Source organism: Falco peregrinus, chromosome 1 (genome assembly GCF_023634155.1).
Source record: "Falco peregrinus isolate bFalPer1 chromosome 1, bFalPer1.pri, whole genome shotgun sequence".
NCBI lineage: Eukaryota > Metazoa > Chordata > Aves > Falconiformes > Falconidae > Falco > Falco peregrinus.
Window position 1 is genome coordinate 64,615,388 of NC_073721.1, and position 22,734 is coordinate 64,638,121.

The window sequence follows — 22,734 nt, forward strand, 5'->3', positions numbered from 1 at the left end:
TGCATTGTAGTGGTGAGTGACTGAAATCATAGGACTTACAGTACCAAGGACCTTCCTATTGCACTTCGGAAGAGATACCGAACCACTCTCAGGTTTACAGGTTTTACAGGTTTCTGAGAACATCTGAGTTTAACCTTTGATTTCTGAGAGGACTACCACCAACAAAACATCAACCAAGCCTGCAAATAGCAAATACTAGAGATGAACAGTCAAAATTTCCTGTTGGATTTCCAAAAAAAACCAAGACATTAAAGTTTTCAGCATTCACTGAGTAGCATTTCCTTACCTGGGCAACACACAAAGCTTATTCAGCTTTTGACCTCTCTGCTGAGACAAGACCGAATTAGAAACAAAAGCAGGATAATTTTTCTGATGTTGAAGCTTTTTCTCAAGAACTCTTAAAGATCTCCTTCCAATTCCCAAAACATCCTCCAACATAAGCTACCTCGTTGCCATCAAAGTGCATCAGCTGTTATTTTCTCAGAGCCTGAGCCAGATTTGAACCAGAGGAAGAAACATAACTAATCCCAAACTAACTAGTCCCTTCCAACTGCCTGCTGAAAAGGAAGCTCTTGACACGAAAGTCTCACTGCCTGCTGTAGTTAGCAGTTATACCAGATTGAAAAGATTATAAGCACCTGCAGCAAATGCCAAGGGGAACCTAGAGCCCTTAAAAAAAAACAAAACAAAAAATACAAACAAGCAAGCAAACAGGGAGCAAGGGGAACTTTGCTCAGTGCTTAATAATTTTAAAACCTCTGTCCCTGGAGGATTCAATTCCTTCTGCTCTGATGTGTCTTCCTACTGTTTAACTGCAAGCTCTGTCGACTCACAGCTGCTGCTCTGTGCAGGCCCTGGGCTGCCTTCAGAAGGTAGCACATGGAAAAGACAAAGAACCCTTTTCCCCACTCAAAATAGCAAACCCTGAGTCAGAGAGAAGACAGCAACAGAGAATGAAGTCAAAGGTCTGCATTATACTAGGGATGAGAGGGTAAGCCAGGTCAAAAGCTGTACTTAGCTGATGCTGTTCTCATTAGATCGAAAGTCCCCGTACAGAACAGACCATGCTCTGTGTTCCATCTCACCCATGCCCCTGCTTTAACATCCAAAACGCCCTCAAGTTCCTGACACACTGTGATCCAGTCTGGTCTTCAAAGCTCAGTATAAACCATATGTAGTAAACATGAGTCACTTACTTGAACTTTTCTTGCTGTTCCAGTTATTTGCTAACCTGCGTATTTTTTAAGAGGGCAAAGGACATGTCACAGTGTTATTCATAAAGCCTTAATCACACTTTTCAACACCCTACTCCCTGAAGCCGTAAGTACTGCTCCAGGGTAAGACACCCCTGGGTAAGGCTCTGGGGAAGACTTAGAAGAACCAATCAATGCAGTCTAGCTTTTATGTTTTCACTAAATTTTCGTCATAGCAAAGGCAGGACACTGACTGAGAAGTGACAAGAACCACCATCTCTGAAGTTAAAAATATCTCTGGAGCATATCTGATCACATCCAAAAGCATTTCTGAAGTTGTATCTGGGTATTAAAATTTGAGCGAGAAATCAGAGCTGAGCACTGGAACAATTACTAGCAACTTCAAAAATGTCTAGAGGTATCCAGATAATAAGCTTCTCTTGCCCTGGAGAAGATGCATGACATGGCATTTACATGCCACAGCTCCTGGGGGTTAGTGGCTATTGGCAGAAACTGCAGTTCATGTCCAGAATGTGTCCTGAGCTAAAGTAAGAAACAATCCTTATACAGTGGTGTCATCAGTTTAGCTAGGTCCTAAAGTTCCCAAGTTGAGTGAAATATAACAGCTATGAAGTTGTAAGGTGCACATTAGAGGTCCTGCTTAAAGGTATCTGGGTATTTGAAATGGAAAACTGTTACTGGCTTGCCCTGGAGTTGCAGTTGTTCTACATTAATCAGGACCAGGTGTAAGGAGTTAAAAAGTGGGGAGGGAAGCTGGTCTCAGCCTCCTTTAGGCACGTAAGGATTTTGTACCTCTTCTCTACTCATGGGGATTTGAGACTAGAAATTATAATTCAGGAATCCACTCTCAGTCAGCAGAAAAACAGGGAAGTGCAAATTCAAGCTTTTGGAAAATACTAAGAACAAAAGCAGGAGGAGAAGCGAGGTCAGGCTGTTCCTTTACAGAGGCATGAGAAAACGAGAGGCAGTGCTGTGAGTACGCTGAACATGCATCTACAGCACACAAAGGTACATGCGGCAATCAGGAAGGTAAAACTGCAGGCTTCAGGGGCACACAAGGGGTCAAAAAGGCTTTCACCCCAGGCACCTGTTTCTGTAAAGAAAGAAGCTGTTCTGCAAAGCAAATGGGAGCTCTCTATCCACAACTTCAAAAATAAATGAGTCGCTTCCACGCTGATGTTAAATTGGTTTTATTCTTATAATATTCTTACTCCCCAAGAGTCTCTTTCTATCTTGTGGCAGCAGCTCAGTGGACTTTTCAAACACCACCTTCCCATGTTTCCACCTTGCAAGGACAGTATCCTCAGATCAGTATTTCTCTACTCCAAGTCTAATTTAAAGCAGGAGAAATAACTCCCCAAACCACAGCTTCCACATAAATAGGAAAGCATGGGGTAGGAGAATAAGGAGAGCAGAACTTCTAATTATTTTAAGTGACATGCTCAGATAATTTAAGTTTCCAGGGCTGAAGCCCTGCAACATTTTGCACAAGACCTAAATAAATAAATAAATGTGGGACTAGGTAGACCCCTGCAACATGCAAGCATCTTCATGACTTAGCAGGCTATCAACAAGGAATGACCGCAGGCAACAAGACACAGTTTCAGTTCTACTGATCGCTATTTAGTATGGCTGCTCTGAAACTACAGCATCTTGAAGTAGCCTCCACAGGGTTTCCTAAGCCCTCTTAAGTCATGGCAAAGCCACAGGACTCAGTAAACATCATGAAAGATGTAAACTGCGGAGGACTATAGAAAGCCCCAGGTGATTCCGGAAAACCTCCTTCTGAGATTAATTTGGGCAGAAGAAAAAGGCAACTGGAGAGAGAGATTCTTTCTAACTTCATTTCAGGTTCTCATATTCGAAAGACCCACCAAGGGCCAGGAAAAGCCAAGCAAAGGATACCTGGAGTCTGTGGGAACACAGCACCATCTCGTGGAGTGAAGGGAGAAAGAAGAAGAAATAAGGAATAAGTATTTCAGCACTTCAGACATCTGCAGCTTGGCTTTTTGACAGCCTGCTCTTCTAGCAGGTTAACAAATCTCTATCGAATTTGTGCTATATTAAAAAAAAAGTTCACTGCGGATCTATAAAGAACAAATGAACAACAAACAATCCCTATTTTTATCTCTCAAACTCATCACCGTTAACATAAACACTGGGGGCCTCTTCATAAATAGAGTGTGGGCAGACAACCATCTGTACCGAGTGCTATTTGCCAGCAGGCTTAGCGCAGCTGTGAGCACCCTTTTCTTGCAAGTCTGAATCTCCCGTGCTTAAGGTGGGCAAAGAAAGCAAGTTTCCAAATCCTAAACTTGCCAGGACTAAAGACCTATCCTTCCATCTGTTCAGTACTGGAAAAGAGAAGAGAGAAAAAAAAAAAAAGAAAAAAAAAAAAAAGCCCTTTTCCATTTAGAAGGGGGAAACTCAGAAAGGTAGCTGTTCCACCCTTTCCACGATTTGCTCTGAGCACAGAAGTATACTCACGAGCATCTGAGAGTGAGCAGCTGAAGTTACCCAGCTGGTTCACATCTTCCTGGTCATAAATAAGAATTTCCTGGCACCAGGGAAAGTACAAAAAGCTGGTTAGTTGCTGCTTCGTCGACTGAACTCAGAAGTTAATCTCTACAACAAAAAGCCTTTCAGTGTCCTGGTTTCTAAAGGAGGTAGGCAAATGCAGGAGAATGTAGTGGATCTGCCTTTCTACTCCATCCCGAGTAGTATGCTATGCCTAGTTCCACTTTAGCATATACTTCCAAGTTTATTCCTATTACATTCTTGGTCTCCAAGATGAAATTTGTTTTAAACAAGAAGCATTATGATATACTGTCTATGCATTTTGAATAACTCCCATAATGAGTTTAGTACAGGTCTCTCAAGTCTGCTATTTGGGCTAAGTAGGTTCTCTGGTGTGCCTAGATTATGTTTAAATGACTGGATCTATCAATCTTACATGCACAGGAGCCATCAGTAGCAACTCCACGGCCAAGCAGGGATCTCTGTGAGGATGCTTCCCTTGAGACAAAGCACAAATTCATGTCCAAAGCGTCCATCAGAAGTATCTCTATTTCAGCAGGATGAGGTAAGGGATTTAAGCCTCCAGCATCCTCCAGCTGGGACAAACGCAGAGTAAATTCACCACTGGTAACAAGTGCAAAAAATAAAGAAAAATAGAGGAAAAGGACTGATTTTTTTTTTCTTTTTCTGCCAGTACAAACACTTAACTCCTATTAATTGTATCTAAACAACGGGAAGCATAGACAATTCTGCCTGACCTCCGTTCTCAGCATTCCAGTAATTATAACGGGAGGAATTCTCAGGATAGTCTCCACACTGCAGCACTGCTGCAGCATCACGTGGAGAAATCCAGGCTAGCCCTAAACTTAAGCATGTAGGATTAACATGGTATCCTACCTGGCCTAACACACCATGCAAATGTGCGCAGCTCAGCAATACTTCAGACAGGTGTTTCAGGTATCTACACACAGCAATTAATCCACTGCATATACAAGCTGCACAACTGACATCGTTGTTACAAAAAAATCAACATCTTGTAATACCCATCGGGTAACTTTGCATGTTTTCCGGAGTCAAACATCATGCCTGTTGACCTCGAGACTGATATTGGTGTCACTTGCTCACACACACCTACGCACTCCCTCAGCCAGATGTTCCTCTTGCCCCATGCAGCACGTGTGCAAGTGGAGTGCCTACAGCCATTTGCCAGCAGTCAGATTCACAGCCACTGCTCCTGAGAACTCCAGCTCATTCACACACAGCAAGTGCTTGAAAGCCAGGTCTGCTCAGTTCTGCACTGGTAACACAACCAATCCAGTGTTACAACAGCAGAGAAGAAAAAAAGTCTTTGCTGATGCCTGCAGCAGCATTGCCTACTGTAACACGCCTGGCTTGGATCCATAATTTCAACCCTGGCGCACAGGCACTCCTCATGACAGCCTGCATTTCCAAGGGAAAGACACCTGACTGCCAAAGTCTCCAGTAGTAAAAAGAAATACCTATATTAGCCCTCTCCTCAGCATTCCGTGGTCTTCAATTCCGAGAATATCTGTGACAGATGAACTATTAAAGACACAGATGCTTCTAAGGGACCTACGAACTGCATGATGGATGGCTTGTGATACTGCTATCTATCTTCATCATTTGCCTGAGATCAGCAGGGCAGAAATGTAACAGACAAAAGGTCATTTAGTGCGATCTGACACACACACACCCCCCAAAAAAAAGAAAGAAAATAAATATGACCGATAGTTATGGGAAGCCAGCAAACCTGACACCAGCTTTGCTGTGGCCAAGCACTACAATTAGGTTTCAGACTAGAGACATGAGGAAGAAGAGAGCTTCAACCACACTTCCTTCAAAATCAACATGCTGGAGTCTTTCTGGAAGAACAAATTGCTTATATTTGGCAGGTGTATTATTAGAGCCAGAATCTAGTCAAGACACTCTGGTCTAGAGGTCAGTTATATTATTTGAGACAGTTACTCAATGGACATGAGCTCAAGTACTCTCAGGTTGAGGCTAGAAGCATTTGAACAAAAGCACACTACAAAGATCAGACATCTCTGCTTTTCTAGGGAAGAAGTAATTTTCTACTCCTTCCCCATCCCACTCCAGATCACCCTCTCCAGCACCTGGTAGTAATAGAAACATCCCCATCCCAGGCCAGGGAGGCCACAACAAGCCCCTGCTGCTCATGTCCAACACAGAGGTCTGGGAGAAGTCCCAGTGACTATATCACAAACCTCTAGACAGAGAAGGATTAACTAACTTCGGTCAACAATTTTAAACAAATATTCGTTGTCACCTTCCTCAGGTTTTTCAGCTCTCTGCTGATTTTCAAAATAAATGCATCATTTTGATAAAGCCAATGAACCCCGAATTTTGCTGTGAAAAGGATGAAATCAACCACACTCCACTTCTTTATTTCTTTTTAATTTTTTATTTTTATTTCCTTCCACCATCAGCAATTTTTTTGTGGCCCAAAATCTCTAAGGACAGCAAAAGGCAACTGAAGCCCTAGGCTCCACTCCCAGTGTTTGCACAGTCCTTGAACGTCAGTATGTAGTGAAACACCTCCACAAAGAGAGCAAATCCACCAAAAAAGCTCCTCCTCACAAAGCTTGTTTCACAGGTACCCAAGCAACCAGTTTCAGTCTGCCCCTTGGGAATCATTATTAAGATAAGTGTAATTAAGGTTTTGCATCTAATCCCTAATGTTCCACAGCTGAGATTATTATACCAGCTCCTGGGTAACAAGATTGCAACGTAATAAAGACACATCCCTGTATACAGCTAAACTCCACTGAAGATCAATGGGTAGCCTTCTTCCAATGACAGGCAATAATTAGTACATCAGGCAGCCTGCACAGTGAACAAGAACCTCCTTCAGGACCTCTGACTCCTCCTGCCTTTGTTTTTCTGTTAATAATTTCCATTGCAAAAAACAGGATAAGCATACAACATGCCTGTCTGTCTCCCTGTTCAGCCCAGCCTTCTCTTTTATGTAGCCCCAGACTAGAAGGCTCAAAAGCCAGCAAGAATTAACAAAGACAAACAAACAAATTAGTCTATGCTAATGAATGTAATCTTAAAGGTAACTTTCAGTCTAAGGTATAAAAATATATATACAAAAATCTTAAATACAAACCAAATAGGCACATTTGATATGTGGACTCCAAGAATCCCATGCCAGATTTTGATCTGCCAATACTGACACAAATCTCAAGTTACCTTATAGAAATCAAAGGAATTATTTTGTATTTACAAATAAGTGTTACTGCAAATGAAGTCTAGTCCATAAAATACAAAGACCAACTTCAGTCTCCATCTATCTGTCCTCACCCACTAATGCATGCTTCAAAGATCATTGAAGTGCCCTACAGGAATAAGGAGGCAATACAGTGTGTGCTACCAACAGAACTCCGTGCTGCCTGGGAAAGCACTAAGTGAACCCCGTCCCATCTCATTAACACCATTAAACTCCACTTACCACACATCAGACTTACAGCAACGGCTTAAAAGCAGAGATACCTAACTCAGTTGGGTACTGCAAAGTTGGAAGAGCACTCAAAAACCAGCTGTGGCAAAAAACAGACTAAAATTACGTTGCAAGCCAGAGTTCCCATGCAGGACGTTAGTCCCAAAATGTAAATCATATTTTCATAATCCATAGTGCCGGTTATGGCAGATTTATAGGGGAATGGAGACAACAATCAAAACCACCCGCACTTTCACCTGGATTGGTGACTGGGGTGTTCCCAAGATCAACAGCAACAGCTGAAAGATTAATTTTTTGCAAGGGTTTCTCCCTTCTCTGCAAAAAGCACAGGTACCACCTGCATACCATGTAGCACCCAAAATACCTCATACTGATGAAACCACTGCTGGTGTGATTCATCAAGAGTATTTGGGCAATACAGTTGAAATACAGCATTATGAGGGGTGGGGGTGGAAATCCATTTAAAAAAATAGTCTTCAAGCTCAGGGTGACTTTTGCCTGCAAAATCCAACACTACATACATTTGCCATCAGCTTCCAAAGTCAGTACTGTACCATCTTCTGTGGAGAAGCTGATATAGGAAGAAAAGAATCTTTAATGAGTGAATTTGATGGGTGAAGCCTATTTTGGTGTTTTCCTGCGTTTTTACATTTACTGCTTCTTAATGCAAATACGAACACGTGCAGGATATTGCAAGGCAAAAGCTACATTTAAAATTAATCAAATCCTTGTTACACAAGACAATTTAGAACACTTAATAAATCAATTTACATTTAATGGAAAGATGTGCTTAGAGATCATCATCAGCAAATGGAGCTTGGGGTGATAGAACAAACAGACACTCCTATTTTGCAGTGCCACAATTCTGTTACCGCTGTAAACTTACATCAGTGTCTTCTCAGAGATCACACCCTGGGTGTGCCATCACTGAAGGAACAGTTTCAGAGGCCAGCTTTTTCATGCAGCAAAACACCCAGGACACAGTACCACTCACTCAGCTACTTATAACATGAAAAGTAATAATTATTGCCATGACTACCAACAAGTATCATGTAAAAAAAAAAAAAAACAACAAAAAAAAACCATAGTGTCAAAAAGAGCAGGGATCACAAGGAACAAAATTATGGCAAGAGCTTTCTGTGACATGTTTATGAAAATGGCATAGCTGCTGAGCAGTGTCAGAAAGAGAATTAAGTAACTGCTTGAACTGCTCAAAGGTTGATAACAGAAGCTGTAATCACTGCCACCTGTAAAAAGTCTCTCTCCTTCCATCCCATTGAAGTCTGTAGCACAGCTGGACCATAGCTTATGTGCTGACAGCAGCCAGGTGTGCACAGATATCAGTGACTGATTGCAGCTGTCATCCTAAATGCTCCTTCTGCCAAGCTGTTGAAGCAATCGTAATTAAATTACTCACTAGAGACCTAGCTGCATTTTGGGGATCACAAAAGGATAAAGTTGGCTAGCTTTCACAGCTGAAAAAAAAAGGAAACACTTCTTTGTCAGGGCACCTTGAGAAGTTGAAAGGTGCAGAAGAAGCAATTCCAAAGAGCACCTGTCGCTCAAATTCCCTCTTGCTCACCCAAAACAGGAACACCCAAATTCCTTCCCCTGACGTTGACGCCACCCATCCCAGATGACTCCCAAAGGGAACATGGGACAAGCAAGCTCTTGATCTGCAGCCTGATCTGATGTTTTACAGCTGTTACTCAAGTGAAGGGAAATGCCTTTCAGTATGCAGAAAGGCAACAAGCATTCTTAAACCACCGAAGAGCTAAAGCAATTACATAGTGGGTTATTGCTAAGCATCAGAAAAGTGCATGGTGCTTTAAATAAGAAGTAGCACCAGATCCTTGCCCTAAAGATGTTAAAGTTCTTGGAATTACAGCGCAAATGAAAGTACACAGTGGTAAGAAGGGTAAAAGCAGGGTTCACAAGCTGAATCACAACAGTACAATTTACATCATGTACTGAAGCACACAGTTGCATTTCCTTCCCCTATTAGCCCAATTCTCAGAGGATAAGGTCATTCAGAGACAGAAGAAACCAGAGGCTTCGGGTAGAAACTTAAAATGAGCCATCAGCCAGAAAACACTAGTTATAGTAGAGGGTATGTAAGAGAGCACTGAGTAAGCGAGGACAAAGCACGAGGAGGGAAGTAAGAAGTAATCAGGGTGCCTGACCTGCTGTAATGAAGTATGATTCACTCAAGATAAATCAGAGGTGACTCTTGCTTCGTGTAGGGCGGATGTCTCTGCAGTATCAAAGGCAAATCCCTAAGCGTGCTGATATTTGAACAGCTGACTGGGTTAGCCATGCAAGACTAATGAAGTCTATGTAGATTTATTTTCTACACACTAGCAACCTCTTGCACTCTGACTCAGTAAGTGATAAGCTGGGCACATTAGAAATGAACGGGTGATAATTAAACATGAACAATGGAGAGGGTTTCTGTAAGTAAATCAAGCTGAGCATGCTGGCATTGACATTAAAGGAGGTCATGAATTCTACACAAAAATTGGCCCAGATGGTGAAAAACACAAAATACTGAGGGGGAGGGATTAGGGCCCATCTCCCAACTGGGGGTCTGAATCCTGCCATGCAGATAGCTGTAACTGCTCAGTGGGGCAGACAAAACAAGCATGAAGTGCAAATGTCTCATGAGGACATCAGAATAAAGCCATCACCATACAGCAAGATTGCTGCTCTAGCCATTTGCCCTGCTAGCAGTCTTTGCTAATGACTATTCTGCCGTGCTATTTATAAGCAGGGGTGAGGGAAGCTGGTTCTGTCCCTGCCCTTTTGCAACCTAGTCCTCAGACTTGCTCCAGAAGCATCAATCTACTTAGGTACTCATTCACTTAATATCACAGAAGCAGGGGGGTGGGGGGGTGGGGTGCGTGTGAAGGAGGGGCATTAGTGGAAGAGAGGTGAGTCTGCTCCAACATCCCTGACACCTCACCTAGAACACACACGTGGCAGAGGCCACCTTCTGTCTCCCCCATTCAATCCAAAAGTACTCTGTGCTTTACTCTGAATATTGGTCTTAGACTTGTTCTGCAATTTTGACATCCTTCCCTTTAAGTCAAGGATAACAAACTAAAAAAAAAAACAATAATAAAAAAATATTTTGGCTAGTGAGTAAGCCTCACTCACTATGATTACACAACTGAAGTTATCAAAAGCTCTTCCCGTGACAGTGCTAAATTAAGTGAACAAAAGAACAAACTCACCACGACTCCACTTCCTTCTAATCCTTCCCTCCTCCAAATGCGATTCACAGAAAAACAGTAGAAGTGTATAGGTTACGCATTGCATGGAAAGGAATCTTGAAGAAAAATTTAACTTACTGCACAAAAAGAACAACAGCCCTGTACATCACCTCTCCCCAGACAAAAAACAAGCACCACTTCACCAAACAATCACATTGGAAGGTTAGAGGATTGCTTTGCTTATCAACAAGCCCTTTGAAAGGCATGCAGACTGGAAGCATATGAAGACACACAGGCAAGAGGACAGACAAACATGGGCTGCCTTTTCTTTTTACTAATCAAATGGGAGACTTATTTTTAAACCAGGTGGATATTACAACCCAGAGTTTATAAATAAATAACCCCCTAAAAAGCCAATCAATAGTCTGCAGATGGACTTAACAACTGTTTCAACAACAACAAAAAAGCTGTTTGAAACAGTGCTTTATACTCTACTTGCACTAGTCATTGCTGCTGGTTATTGATCTTTTACAGACAAACAGCCTCCATTAACACATACTTGTGTTAGCCTGGCAATTTCTCCTGGAAAGTTTGACCCTCATTGTTTCTTATCTGCATGAGGCACTGAGTAACAAGCAGTGTCTTCTATGATCTAGTTTGACATACATACACCACTCCCATTAGCTAGATTGCTGAGGCCTATTTTTTATGCATTCTCTGTGCAGAAAGTGTCATTGTTTGACCAGACAGACAAGAACACGAATAAGTTAAAGAATCTCTAAAACTCTTCATGGGACAACAGTTTAAATACATGCCACGCCTCAAATAAATTGGATCTTTACTATGTTTTCATCTCTCACCCTAAGAACAGCAATAGGATGGAGTTCACCCCAGATGCAAGACACTCCATTGACGCTGTGGGTTAACTTCTAATTCTGACATTTTGTCTGCTCAAAGTTACACATTTGAACATTCAAAGCAACATGTCTGGCATACCAGGGTTGTTAACTATTCCTAAATATCAATTGCAGCATATTAATGCTGATTTCCTACATCTTAGAATAACAAACAAATTCTGAAAATAAGTTGAAAGCCCAGATTTACTGAATGTGATGCTGGACTGATTAAAACATCTCTAAAGACTGAAGAATGAGGAACCACTCCAAAAAATTAAGAACAGTTCTTAAATGACAAGGAGAATGGAACCAGTATATCTCAAGTAGTGACACTGCTTCTCTTTCTACCTTTCTTTGTAGGTGTTAGTACTGGCTAGTATGCAGGGTAGACCTTAAAATTCACTTTTATACAACAGACCTTCTCAAATTTGACGGGAGAGGTTGTCTGGAGTTTTTTTTGTTTGGTGGTGTTTTTTTTAACACTGGTACAAGAAATGATGCAACTCAAAATGAAGCATATTAACCCTGAATTTATGCCCCCATAGCTTCCATTAATTTCTTATTCCAAGGAATCTCGATTCCTATGGTGTAAACATCTAAAACAGACCAACACTAAATCCTTGTCTTATTAAACAGTACTAATGAATGTCTAATACTAAGATATGTCTAGAGATGTACAACATGCATCTCTACCACCTGTGCTTCTCCTTCACCTTTCAGAAAAAGCAGTTTGAAGACAGTTGCATCTGAATTGGGAAGCTTAATGGCCCAGTCCTGGGATAAAGACTAAAAAGCAAAACCATACTGGCACACCAAGTTTTCTTGAGTATTGATGAGGCTGAGTGACGGATGACTTTGCAAAGTTTAAACTAGAAAATATTAAAAAAAAAACAACAACACAAACACCAAAAAAAAAAAAACCACCCAAACCATATTACAGTTAGCAATAGTTAATAAGGGTTGATCTAAAGAGATCATAAAAGATAAGTGAAGAAAAGTCCAGGCATGCCATTTATCTGTCTCAGAAGCACTGAAATACTCTGCATCAAAGACATGGAAACACAGATTTTCCAGTGTGGATGCTTCAGCTGATTAACAGAAATGGAAAGACAAAACATATTCAAGTCAGTCCTCATTTTACTACCATTTCCATTGTGTAAATCTAGACCTGTTCTACTGACTTTAACATTCCATATTTACATCAGTGGAAGACCACAATTTGTGCATAAAATAGAAGTAGCCATTTACTAAATTAATAGAGTTAGACTCCTTTGGCAAAAAAAAAAGTTCTACCAAAGAGCCTGATGCATTTCTAAATAATAGCAAAGCTTCAGGTTACATAGAAGTTATCTGCCCCTGCCATTACTTGCACTATAATCCAGTCTAAAGAACATTTAATTCAATTAACATACAAATGCCTGTACATCCATTAGACTTGGGTATCATAGCAACCATATCTAATGGATAGGAGCAGGGAGTAAGCCTTCCCCCTCTCTACAACCCTTCATGACTTCAACAGGCAACCAGGAGCAGAACTGTGTCTTCAGTGTCCTGATACATGGCAAAGAGAAAACCAAGAAAACAAAAGAACAGCCAAAAAACCAAACCACAAAAAGATGTTATACGCACGTTTTGAAGATCATGGCTGGAGTCTCGTTGTGTTCCAGAAGGAGTCCACATGACTTACCTTTCCAGACCATTCTGAAACCTGCATCCTCCTGTGAGCGCTTCTAAATCACCAGCCAGGCCTGACACCAGGAGGCTGGTTACGACATCGCCCACATCACCCCCACTCATATCAAACCCCTGTCTCTGCTCTGCACGGCTTCCAGCTGCCAGTTCTAAAAAGCAGCAAGGAATCCCCAATTACAGACACAGGAACGTGGCTTCCTGACATTTCAGAGCCTGCTCTAAGTCATTAGCAACAGCCTAACAAGGGCACTGTAACATTCTGGAGCTGTGAAGCCCAGCCCATTAGAAACAAAACCGACAACATCAATAGTCTCTTCAGAGATTTCCTGGATATGTACTTAAATGCAGCCCAACAGGATTCAAAGTAGCATTTCTTTTACACAACAGGTTTATAATGTGCTATGCTTGGCAAGTCTAAACTGAATGACTGAATAAGTAGTGCAAGAATGGGAAACTGTGTCCAATTGACAACAGCGAACCAAAACAGAAATGTAGAAAATGGGAGCCAAATCTCATGGATCCAATATGCAACGTTCCTTCTGGACCCAAAGGAGTCATTCCAAAACAACCCAAAACCAGATGTGGCATTACAGACTATAAACCTCTGTCTGTAATACCCTTCTTATACAGCCCCTGTCAAAGTACGAATGCTGATAGGCCTTTCCGATAGATGTTTGGGAGAATTATGCTGGGAGAAAGGGGAAATCAACACAGATAATGCCACATTTTATGAACGACTGGAAAAGCAGAGTTTTTTGGCCTTCAGCAGAAGCAGACTGTCACCACATGTTAAACAGCTTCTCATATGTGCCATCAATTCAGTGCTGTGGCACCAATATTGGATGAACCTTGCTGGTACCACTAAAGTCTACTGCAACTACTCTTAATGAAAAGCAGCAGCTTGTGAGATGCAGGTGATCAGAGCAGACTATTAGACTCTTCTCTGGTCTCAAAATTTACACACACAACAAACCAAATTATTGAAGCCTACTGTTATGCTTACTACAGCACTCAATGTGCTCCTTTGTTCCCTGCCTTAGAGAAACAAGGGAGAAGGGGACTGTCACCTTAAATAACAGAAGTGGGAGAGAGTAGAGCTGATCTGCTCCTCCAGGCAGGAGCAAAGGTCATATCAGGATGAGCAGAGGGAATGTCTGAAAGCTGATTATCTGCTGCCTTAAGGAAGACTTCAGGGTTTTGCTCAATCATTTTATCAGAGATCTTAATAGTAATTGGCCAAGAAGAACATCCAATGTTTTGAGATGAAGCTAATCAACATGCCAAGAAGCACAACACTGTTGCTGTATGCCTAATCAATCACCTGGTTTTAACTGAACGTTCTAGAAAAAGGTACCTGATTTTTCATCTTAGCATACAGCTAATAACTCAGCAGAAGACAATCTAGAACACCACTCAGCAGTTTACATGGATTCCATGTCTTTGTCACCAAGGTTTGAATGAAAAACTCAATACATAATAAAATGCACAAAACCTACCCATTTTGTATCTGCATAAATATTACACACAATACATACAAGTAAACTCCATTAACAACCAGACCCATGATGGTAATAAATAAGTCAGCTTTTAAAAAGAAGGGAAAAAAATAATCAGCATATACCAAATCGTATATTTTCCTTTTAACAAGTTAAAAACAAACAAACCAACCTGCTATATGTTTCAAAGAAACTTTCCAGAAAACAAAGTTTGACTTTGACACTTGGAAAGTTGTATTTCAATTGAAAGTAAAACTAATCATGTGTTTTCTATGCTCCCATCCACCAGAACTCAAAGTTCACCAATCCAGTGGAAAAGTCTACTTACGATCATTACACTGGCTCCCAGAATATGAAGTCATGGAGCAATCACAAGTGAAGCCTTCCCACTGTTGATTGCAGATGCCCTGATTCGCACAGGAATCTTCCTGGCAGGTAGTGCTTGGTCCTGGAGAAGGGATGACAAGGAAAAGGTGAAACAAAGCTTAGAGAATCATTTTAGTCAGGCCTATAAAAGCTCCAATACATTGTAACCATTATATCAGGATCCTCATGCAGAAGAGAAAAAACACTAACCAAACACATTTCCATTCTTGGACATGCAAGAAACTCGGGTAAGAAGAGCACAAAGACAACTGTACATGACAGAACAACAAACTGTAACACTGAGCAAGGAGTAACAGTGAACAGCAACATATTCCCTCTTAGGCAGACCCAATTTTCATGTTCAGAGCTTGCTCAAAAAATTTAAAATATGGTGTGATCCAAGGACAACAAACACTGCCAGGTTGTCATACTTCCCTGGAAGTTTGATCCCCTTGTAGAAATGGGCCCATGAACAATACTTCACCCTACCCAAAGAACCCTGATACGTGGATTCAAACTGCAGTTTTGAAACCTCATGTGGCTACAACTTTGCTTTACAGGTTAAGAAAAAACCCAAAACAACCCAAACAAATAAATCCCACAAAACTCTGACCAGTCCCATTACATAGGTTCCTCAGGAAACTTGTCAATAAAGTCCTCAGAAGAACATGACATTAGTTCACAACGCCTCTCTGTTCTCGAGTGGTTTCCACAGCCTTTGAGGGAAACAGAGAAGGAAGTAGCTACTACTAACATGACAGGCTTTCATAGTTCCATGATTTGAAGCTAACAGTTGCTATCCTACTCAGATAAACCTTGCAAAGACACAACCTAAACAACATGCCAAAAAACGATTTTCATAGAATAGAACCATAGAATCATTTAGGTTGGGGAAAAGACCTTTGAGATCATCAAGTTGAACCATTAACCCAGCACTGCCAAGTCCATCACTCAACCATGTCCCTCAGTGCCACATCTACATGTTTTTTAAACACTTTCAAGGACAGTGACTCCATCACCTCCCTGGACAGCCTGTTCCAATGTTTGACCACCCTTTCAGTCAAGAATTTTTTCCTAATATCCAATCCAAGCGTCCCCTGGTGCAACTTGAGCCCGTTTCTTCTTGTCCTGTTGCTCGTTACTTGGGAGAAGAGACTGACCCCCACCTCACTGCAACCTCCTTTCAGGCAGCTGTAAGAGAGTGAGAAGGTCCTTCCTGAGTCTTCTCCTCTCCAGACTAAAAAAAAACAGTGCCCTCAGCCGTTTCTCGTAAGACTTATGTCCCAGCCCCTTTCCCAGATTGGCTGCCCATCTCTGGACACACTCTAGCCCCTCGGTGTCCCTCTTGTTGTGAAGGGCCCAAAACTGAACCCAAGGTTTGAGATGCGGCCTCACCCGTGCTGAGCACAGGGGGACAATCACTTCCCTTGCCCTGCTGGCCACACCGTTTCTGATACAAGCCAGGATGCTATTAGCCTTCTTGGCCACAAGTGACCAAAGTGGCTTTGAGTGACATCTAGCATGTCATCCACAAGGAGGTTGCTGGATTCTGAAACACCTGAGGGCAGATATGAAGCTGCAAGCCATAGCTTATATTAACATAAGTTTAGAAGTTACTTCCCGGGAAAGTACTTTATTTCAGCATTCCAGACAGAAGTATGCTGTTCCTATTGTGCAGTGCTGCAGATAAAATGTACACCTTAGTTGACATATCTATTATTCTATATCCTGTACTTGCTGGAAAAGAAGAAACAACAAAAGAAACAGAGTAGATAAAAAAGGATCAAAAGACTAGGCTGCCTGAGATCAGTTTGTTAATCACCTCTAGTCCAGGACAACGCCATAAGGATAAAGCAAGAACTGTTCTACCCATCCAAGTATCTTCTGTCACGGTCTTTGTTAGTGACAACAACTCCATGAGGCTCATCCTACTCTTCATCCTTACTGCTTCCTAACATCAGCACCACTATCTCTACTTTATAGATGAAATAGGATATACCAAAGCAGAGATAACATTCTCAAAGGCTTTAACCCAAAATGAAACCTCTCAACCCCCATTGGACACCACCCATAGTGGTTTCACTGAATCCCATAGTTATACAGCACCTTTGATACTCGGATTGTGTATCTGGGCGCTTGCACATTTACAGGCCTTTGCAGAACCCACATCTAACTGGAAGCTCCATGACATGACACGATCCTCTCAATTCAAAGACCAAGCCAGGAATGGCCCCCTATAGCTTCGGGACAGAGTTTCTGCTCTTCCCACTAGATCATCTTTCCCCACTGCAAGAACAGAATGGGTGAATTTCAGTAGCTTTTTAGCTATCTGTGTTCCTTTACATCTCTCCTGCAATGAGAAGGAACATATGACTATCAGTAGGCAGACAGTTTAACTGAACAATAACAAAAACCTCAGTTCCTTCCACGATCTCTTATACTGTTAAAAAATCCACAAAACCAAAACCTCTAGGTAGAAGCATAAGTGTACATAACAAAAGAAGACAACAAAACCCCTGAAAGAAAATTCACCTATTGAAAAGAGGCGGCAGCAGCAGCCACAGCAAGAGAACTGTGCGTCACCATACTCAAAGAAAGTTGAGCAGCGTTTTTCAACACTTTTCTCCTGCCCTCCGCCTCTTCTTCCCACCCACCTGACTCATTTACAGCTGTGTGAATCCCAGTGGTCTCACCAGCACAGCATGAAATTAACAGATCACTTCTAGAATTACAACAGTGCTGACAGACTTTACAGCGTGGGCTGGTAGGCACGTGGATGTACATGCTTCCCTCTTGCCTTGACACTTACAAGAGAGATGAATGTAACTATATAGATACATATGCACCAGGCTGGGGTCTGACACTCGCTTCACACTTACTCTGGCCCAGCAAAAGAAGGGATGCCGTTTAACAATCTGAAACAGGATATTAATTGTCCTTTTGCCTAAACCGTCTAAGGTATCTGAGAATAAGGACCTGATACCTCTGCTATACCCTCCTATTCCATTATCTAACCTCTAACCCTAAATATGAATGCCAATACTCACAGAGATATAAACAAGAAAGTTATATATATTTAAAAAATAAAAATGGAAAGCAATCGTGACTCTGCAAACTTGCTACAGCATTGTGAGCACCATTACATAGAAGCCAAGAAGAATATCTTCAATTACCTCTTCCTATCCTCTTCTGAGAAGACTTGAATCAGCAACTGGGCTTGACAACAGGCATCATCTGATGGGGATATCCTTTGCCTAGGTGCCACGAGAGAGGACCAGTACTCGCTACTCAAGGAATAAGACTGTGTGGGACCTAGTACCCGTGGCTCGAGGTGCTTGTAATGAGAAAGTCCATAGAGACAAAGGAATTCAATTCTGGACCAGTATCATGGTTTCTGACTTGTATTTTACAGAAACCAATTGTGAAGATGGAAACAGTACTTTCAAAGCAGCCAGAGAAAAAGAATAAGAAAAAAACCCCAACAATTACAATGAATTTTGAAAGCCTGACAATACCACAAGGAAGCTCAAAGTCTGATCTGCCATCTGTGGATCCAGTTGTGATGGCACAGCATAGATTTTGGGTATTAGGCTTTGCCTCACTCCTTAGTACTGTGGGCCATTTGCATGGTAAAAGGATCTTTGACTCAGAGTTCATCTACTCCTGCTGCTTACAGTCCTTTCCTGATGTCATAATCCTCCATCTGTGGCAACAGAATTTTGTTTAGAGCAACTAACAGGGATGTCACAGGGGATTAGGATTTTGGATTAGGGAGCAAAGCAACAGAAGCACAGGAAGGCTTATGAAACATGAAGATTGTGTTATCACGCACATGCCCTTTAGCGCTAACAAACAAGGAAAGAGAAGACGACAAACAATTTATATATACAGCAGTAGAATTGGTTCTAAATTACCAGTGTCATCAGGCCTCAGGTCTATTTTTAAGCTCATTCCTTTGGCAATGCTTACAGCAGTCAAAGTATTTAAAAGCTAAGCTTCAGAACTAGTCTTCACATAATAATCTGAGATATGTCTGATAAACCACACTATACTTTTAATTATTAACATATGCATGCTGACTCCAATTTTCTCCTTAGATTTCCAACCCCTTGACAACACTTGTTATTTCCATTGAGTGCATTTTTGTTTCTGTTTGGCCTTGTTTCTTTTGTCTGTTTGTAGCTGGGCTTGGCACATTGTCTTCTTCATGCCACATGCACAGCAGAAAGGGGAGTGAGTGGGCAGTAGACAGAATAAAGGTGGAGAAGTCCCATGTACAAAAAAGCATCCCTGCTAGCAGAAGTGTGACTTGCTTTGTCTCCTCCTGTCCATACTAAACCTACCAGCAGAGGCAGCTCCTTAGGAATAAGAGATAGCAAAACAGAATTTTTCAATGATGTCCATTTGATCTTTATTTCTGCATTCTAATTTTTACTGGAACAGCTCGGTATCTGCAGACTTTCAGTATGTGTGGTCTTGATGGGTCTCCCTCCCTTGGAAGGAGTCCAGTATTACACTTTTCTTCCAAGTTACCTAGCTAGATGTATGGTTTGTGTATTAGTTTTACCACTAATTGTTTGAGGAAAACCACCTTAGAAGAGTACGGTAGCCAGATCTCTTATCCATATTCTGCTTGGAAAAATTACTTTGTCTCCCTCTTTCCTGCAATTTCAGCTATATGGTAGGCTTCTCTTTGCCCTGAAAATAAAATATTTGAATTCTACTGCTGTGCATTGCTCAAACTGCCATGTTTCATCCCACAGGTGGGCGCATTTCACTGGCAAAAGCAACCATTCCTGCTGTGTCATTTTAAAGCTCTTTGCAGAGAAAGGAACTTTAGAAATAAAAGACGGTATTGTGTTTATCATTCTTCCGAGTTACATGAGGAATCAGTTTCTTTATACAACAGCTGCAGGATTGTAACACAACTGCCTCATGCTTTGATCGTAACTAGCAAACAGCATTAAACCTTCCTGGTCTTGCATATAACACCTTCCTTCACACATTGAAAATTCACTCCTATTTAAAGGAATCTACCATTTGCATTAACTTTATTTTCTCATTAAGATGAAGATCTGCAACAGGCAAGGTTCAACAGCACCACGGGTCCATTTTCATTCTCCATCTCTCTAAATGTTCCCTTTGTTGTTGTTTTTTTCCTTGTAACTTCAGTGAGGATAGGAAGAGATAGGGAAGTAACACACAAGATACCTTTACTGTGTTTGCAGAATAAGGTGCTGCTTTTGTCCCATAGTTCCTAAATTGCAAATGTCATCAAGCATTGAAATGTCTCCACCACTACCAGTCAGACATTATGATGGGCAATTTATACCTATGATAAGTCTACAATCTAATTCTGTCAGCACTCCTGTTTCATAACTAGCTATGGTCTGCTTTTTTAATTCAATGTGCAGGCCCTAGTACAGCTCAGAGAGGCATCAGGTCTTGGAAACCATATGTACCAGGCAGAATATAAGCCTGTTGCAGGACTCTCTGTTAGTGCAGGTTAAGGAGGAAATGAAGTTAATTCTCTTTTCTAAGTAACAAGTGAGTAAAATTGAGACTGGATCTTATGGAACCATCACTTCACTGGATGGATCACACCTCATATACCGTAACTGTCAAATACCAACAGCAGCATGTTGACACCTACCTTGCACAAACGTAAGAGAGTCAAGGTTCAATGCACAGTTCAGAAAGTTAGATCCTGTATTTTGAGTCACAGCTGGTAGAAAGCAGGAATATCACAGAGTAACTAATTTAGCAAACTAGAACCAAAAAAAAAACCAAAAGGGATTTTCAAGGACTGCAAGGCCAGCTCTTCAAGCTCACTCAGTTCCAGACTTCATTAAGACGTCATCATCTCTTTCATCACCTAAATAAGATTAGACATCTGGCAGGCTCCATATTTAAAGTTACCCATTGCCAGAAATAACTCAAAAGGCAGTGTTCTGAAGTCCTCTGAAGATACAACTGTTTATTCCACTGCCTTAACAGAACCTGAACTCTTCATTCACCTGGCGTCAGTTAAGATGATGAGTCCTTCTGTTCCAAATACACAGCTGGTCTAAAAATTTCAGGTACTGGGACTAGTTAAAATAACGAATAGGCAAGTCTCCCACAGAAAGGACATTTACGTCAAGGTGACAGGAGAAGGGAAGCAGCAGCAATGGCAATCCACAGAAGTTGGAGCTACGAGGCGGTGGGGTTTTTTCCCCTCCGTGAAACCTGGCACACACCTAACCTCCCCCTCTTATCACCCTGCCGCTCTCCATCTTTAAGCAACCTAAAAAGTCTCGAGCAAAGTGCTCATACACATGCTGGTGAGGGAAGGAGAAAAATAAAAAACAAACAAAAACCCCAAAACAACCCCAAACCAAAAAAAACCCAGCCATACAACAAAAAAATCAACTGCATAAAAGGGAGTATGCCTGAACCAGAGATGCGACAAGAGACAGGAAGATGCAAGTGAAGTAGAAGTAAACAGTAGTCAGACATTCAGACACAGAAACTAAAAGCAGAGAGGAAAAAATTAAAGGGCTGTAGATGAACAAGAAAAATACAGTGAGTTAGAAAAACACCCTTCCCCACTGCAAATCACAGCGGTACAAAAGTGCCAGGCCTCATGGCCTATTCTAAAATAGCCAAACCTATTTAGCAGAGGTTGGTTTCCTGAAAAGCCAATAATACACATTACACACACAAGACAAACATTTCCCCTTAGGCTTCAATGTGATCAGGTGTCTCTCCATCTGAAGGAGAAATATTCCTATCGGGTTAAGACCTCTGTAACAATATGAGCTTGAGCTGGAATAATCTTCACAGCTGTGACAAGCCTTTAGGTTTTGAAGACTCTGGAAAAATGAAAACAACAAACAAATCTATTTGTTCTGGGACCTCTTCATACAGCATCTACTTCAATGGACATCAAAAAATCGAGCAGGAACTCTCAGGCATGTATTCTGAATTCTGATGGGCACACAAGTGACTACAGAGAACAGCAACAGCTGCAGCCAGAGACACGATACTTGCTGATGTCTAATGCAAATCTCAAATTCCTTGCCACAGTCTGACTGAATGGCACAGAACACCTTAATCCTAAAGCTATTTACATCCCAGTGTACTTCCAGCATGCTTTTTTTAATTCACGTTAGTCTCAGCCCATGTATCCTTCCTATTCTTTCAAATCTCATCCTCTACCACTTTCATTTACATAAACTTCAGAAATCGCCTAGAGGCAGCACCCAATACTTTTTAAATCCATAACCTCTGTAAGACATCTACTTCAACTTTTTACAGCTGGAAATAGGCCAGAGATGCCAACAAAATATGGTTGCAGTCAGATGCTCCACATGTATGGAGCACAATACATCACACTAACTTCTGCTTATCTCTAGGCTGTCAAATCTTTCAGCTTCAATGCTTCATGTGTATCCAATGGCTAAAATTATCTGAGGCTGTCAGTATCTTTATCCATTGGATAAGAGGGTGCTTCCTAATACATTTCTGTTCATTAACAACTGCTACAGAGATAAAGTGTTTACCCATTAAAATTTCCTTGGTCCCTCCAAATATATTTTTTTCATTTTCCACTGAGCTGTAAAATACCAAACCCTACATAAAAATGCGGATGCTACTCTGACGTGAAGGTAATTCCTGCCTGCCTACACCTGGACTATGGAACAGGAATATTTTATTTTGAAAACTGCATCTATTAATTTAGATCAAGTCAGCAATGTAACCAGGTCTTCACAGTAAACAGTGAATAGAAAAGGAGTTTATGAAGGACATTATTAAAGTCACAAAAACTTAATTCCAGTGACATGTAAAATGTTGGAA

At 41.3% G+C, this 22,734-nt stretch overlaps 1 protein-coding gene across 21 annotated transcripts in view; it reads right to left on the reverse strand.

Moving 5' to 3' along the window:
• NRXN3 (neurexin 3) overlaps positions 1-22,734 on the reverse strand; it is a 1,021,997-nt gene that overhangs the window by 533,830 nt on the left and 465,433 nt on the right. For all 21 annotated transcript variants that reach the window (XM_055812570.1, XM_055812560.1, XM_055812519.1 and 18 more), the window contains one exon: positions 14,858-14,977. In XM_055812570.1, coding sequence (XP_055668545.1) covers positions 14,858-14,977 — 120 coding nt within the window. The remainder of the gene's footprint in view (positions 1-14,857; positions 14,978-22,734) is intronic.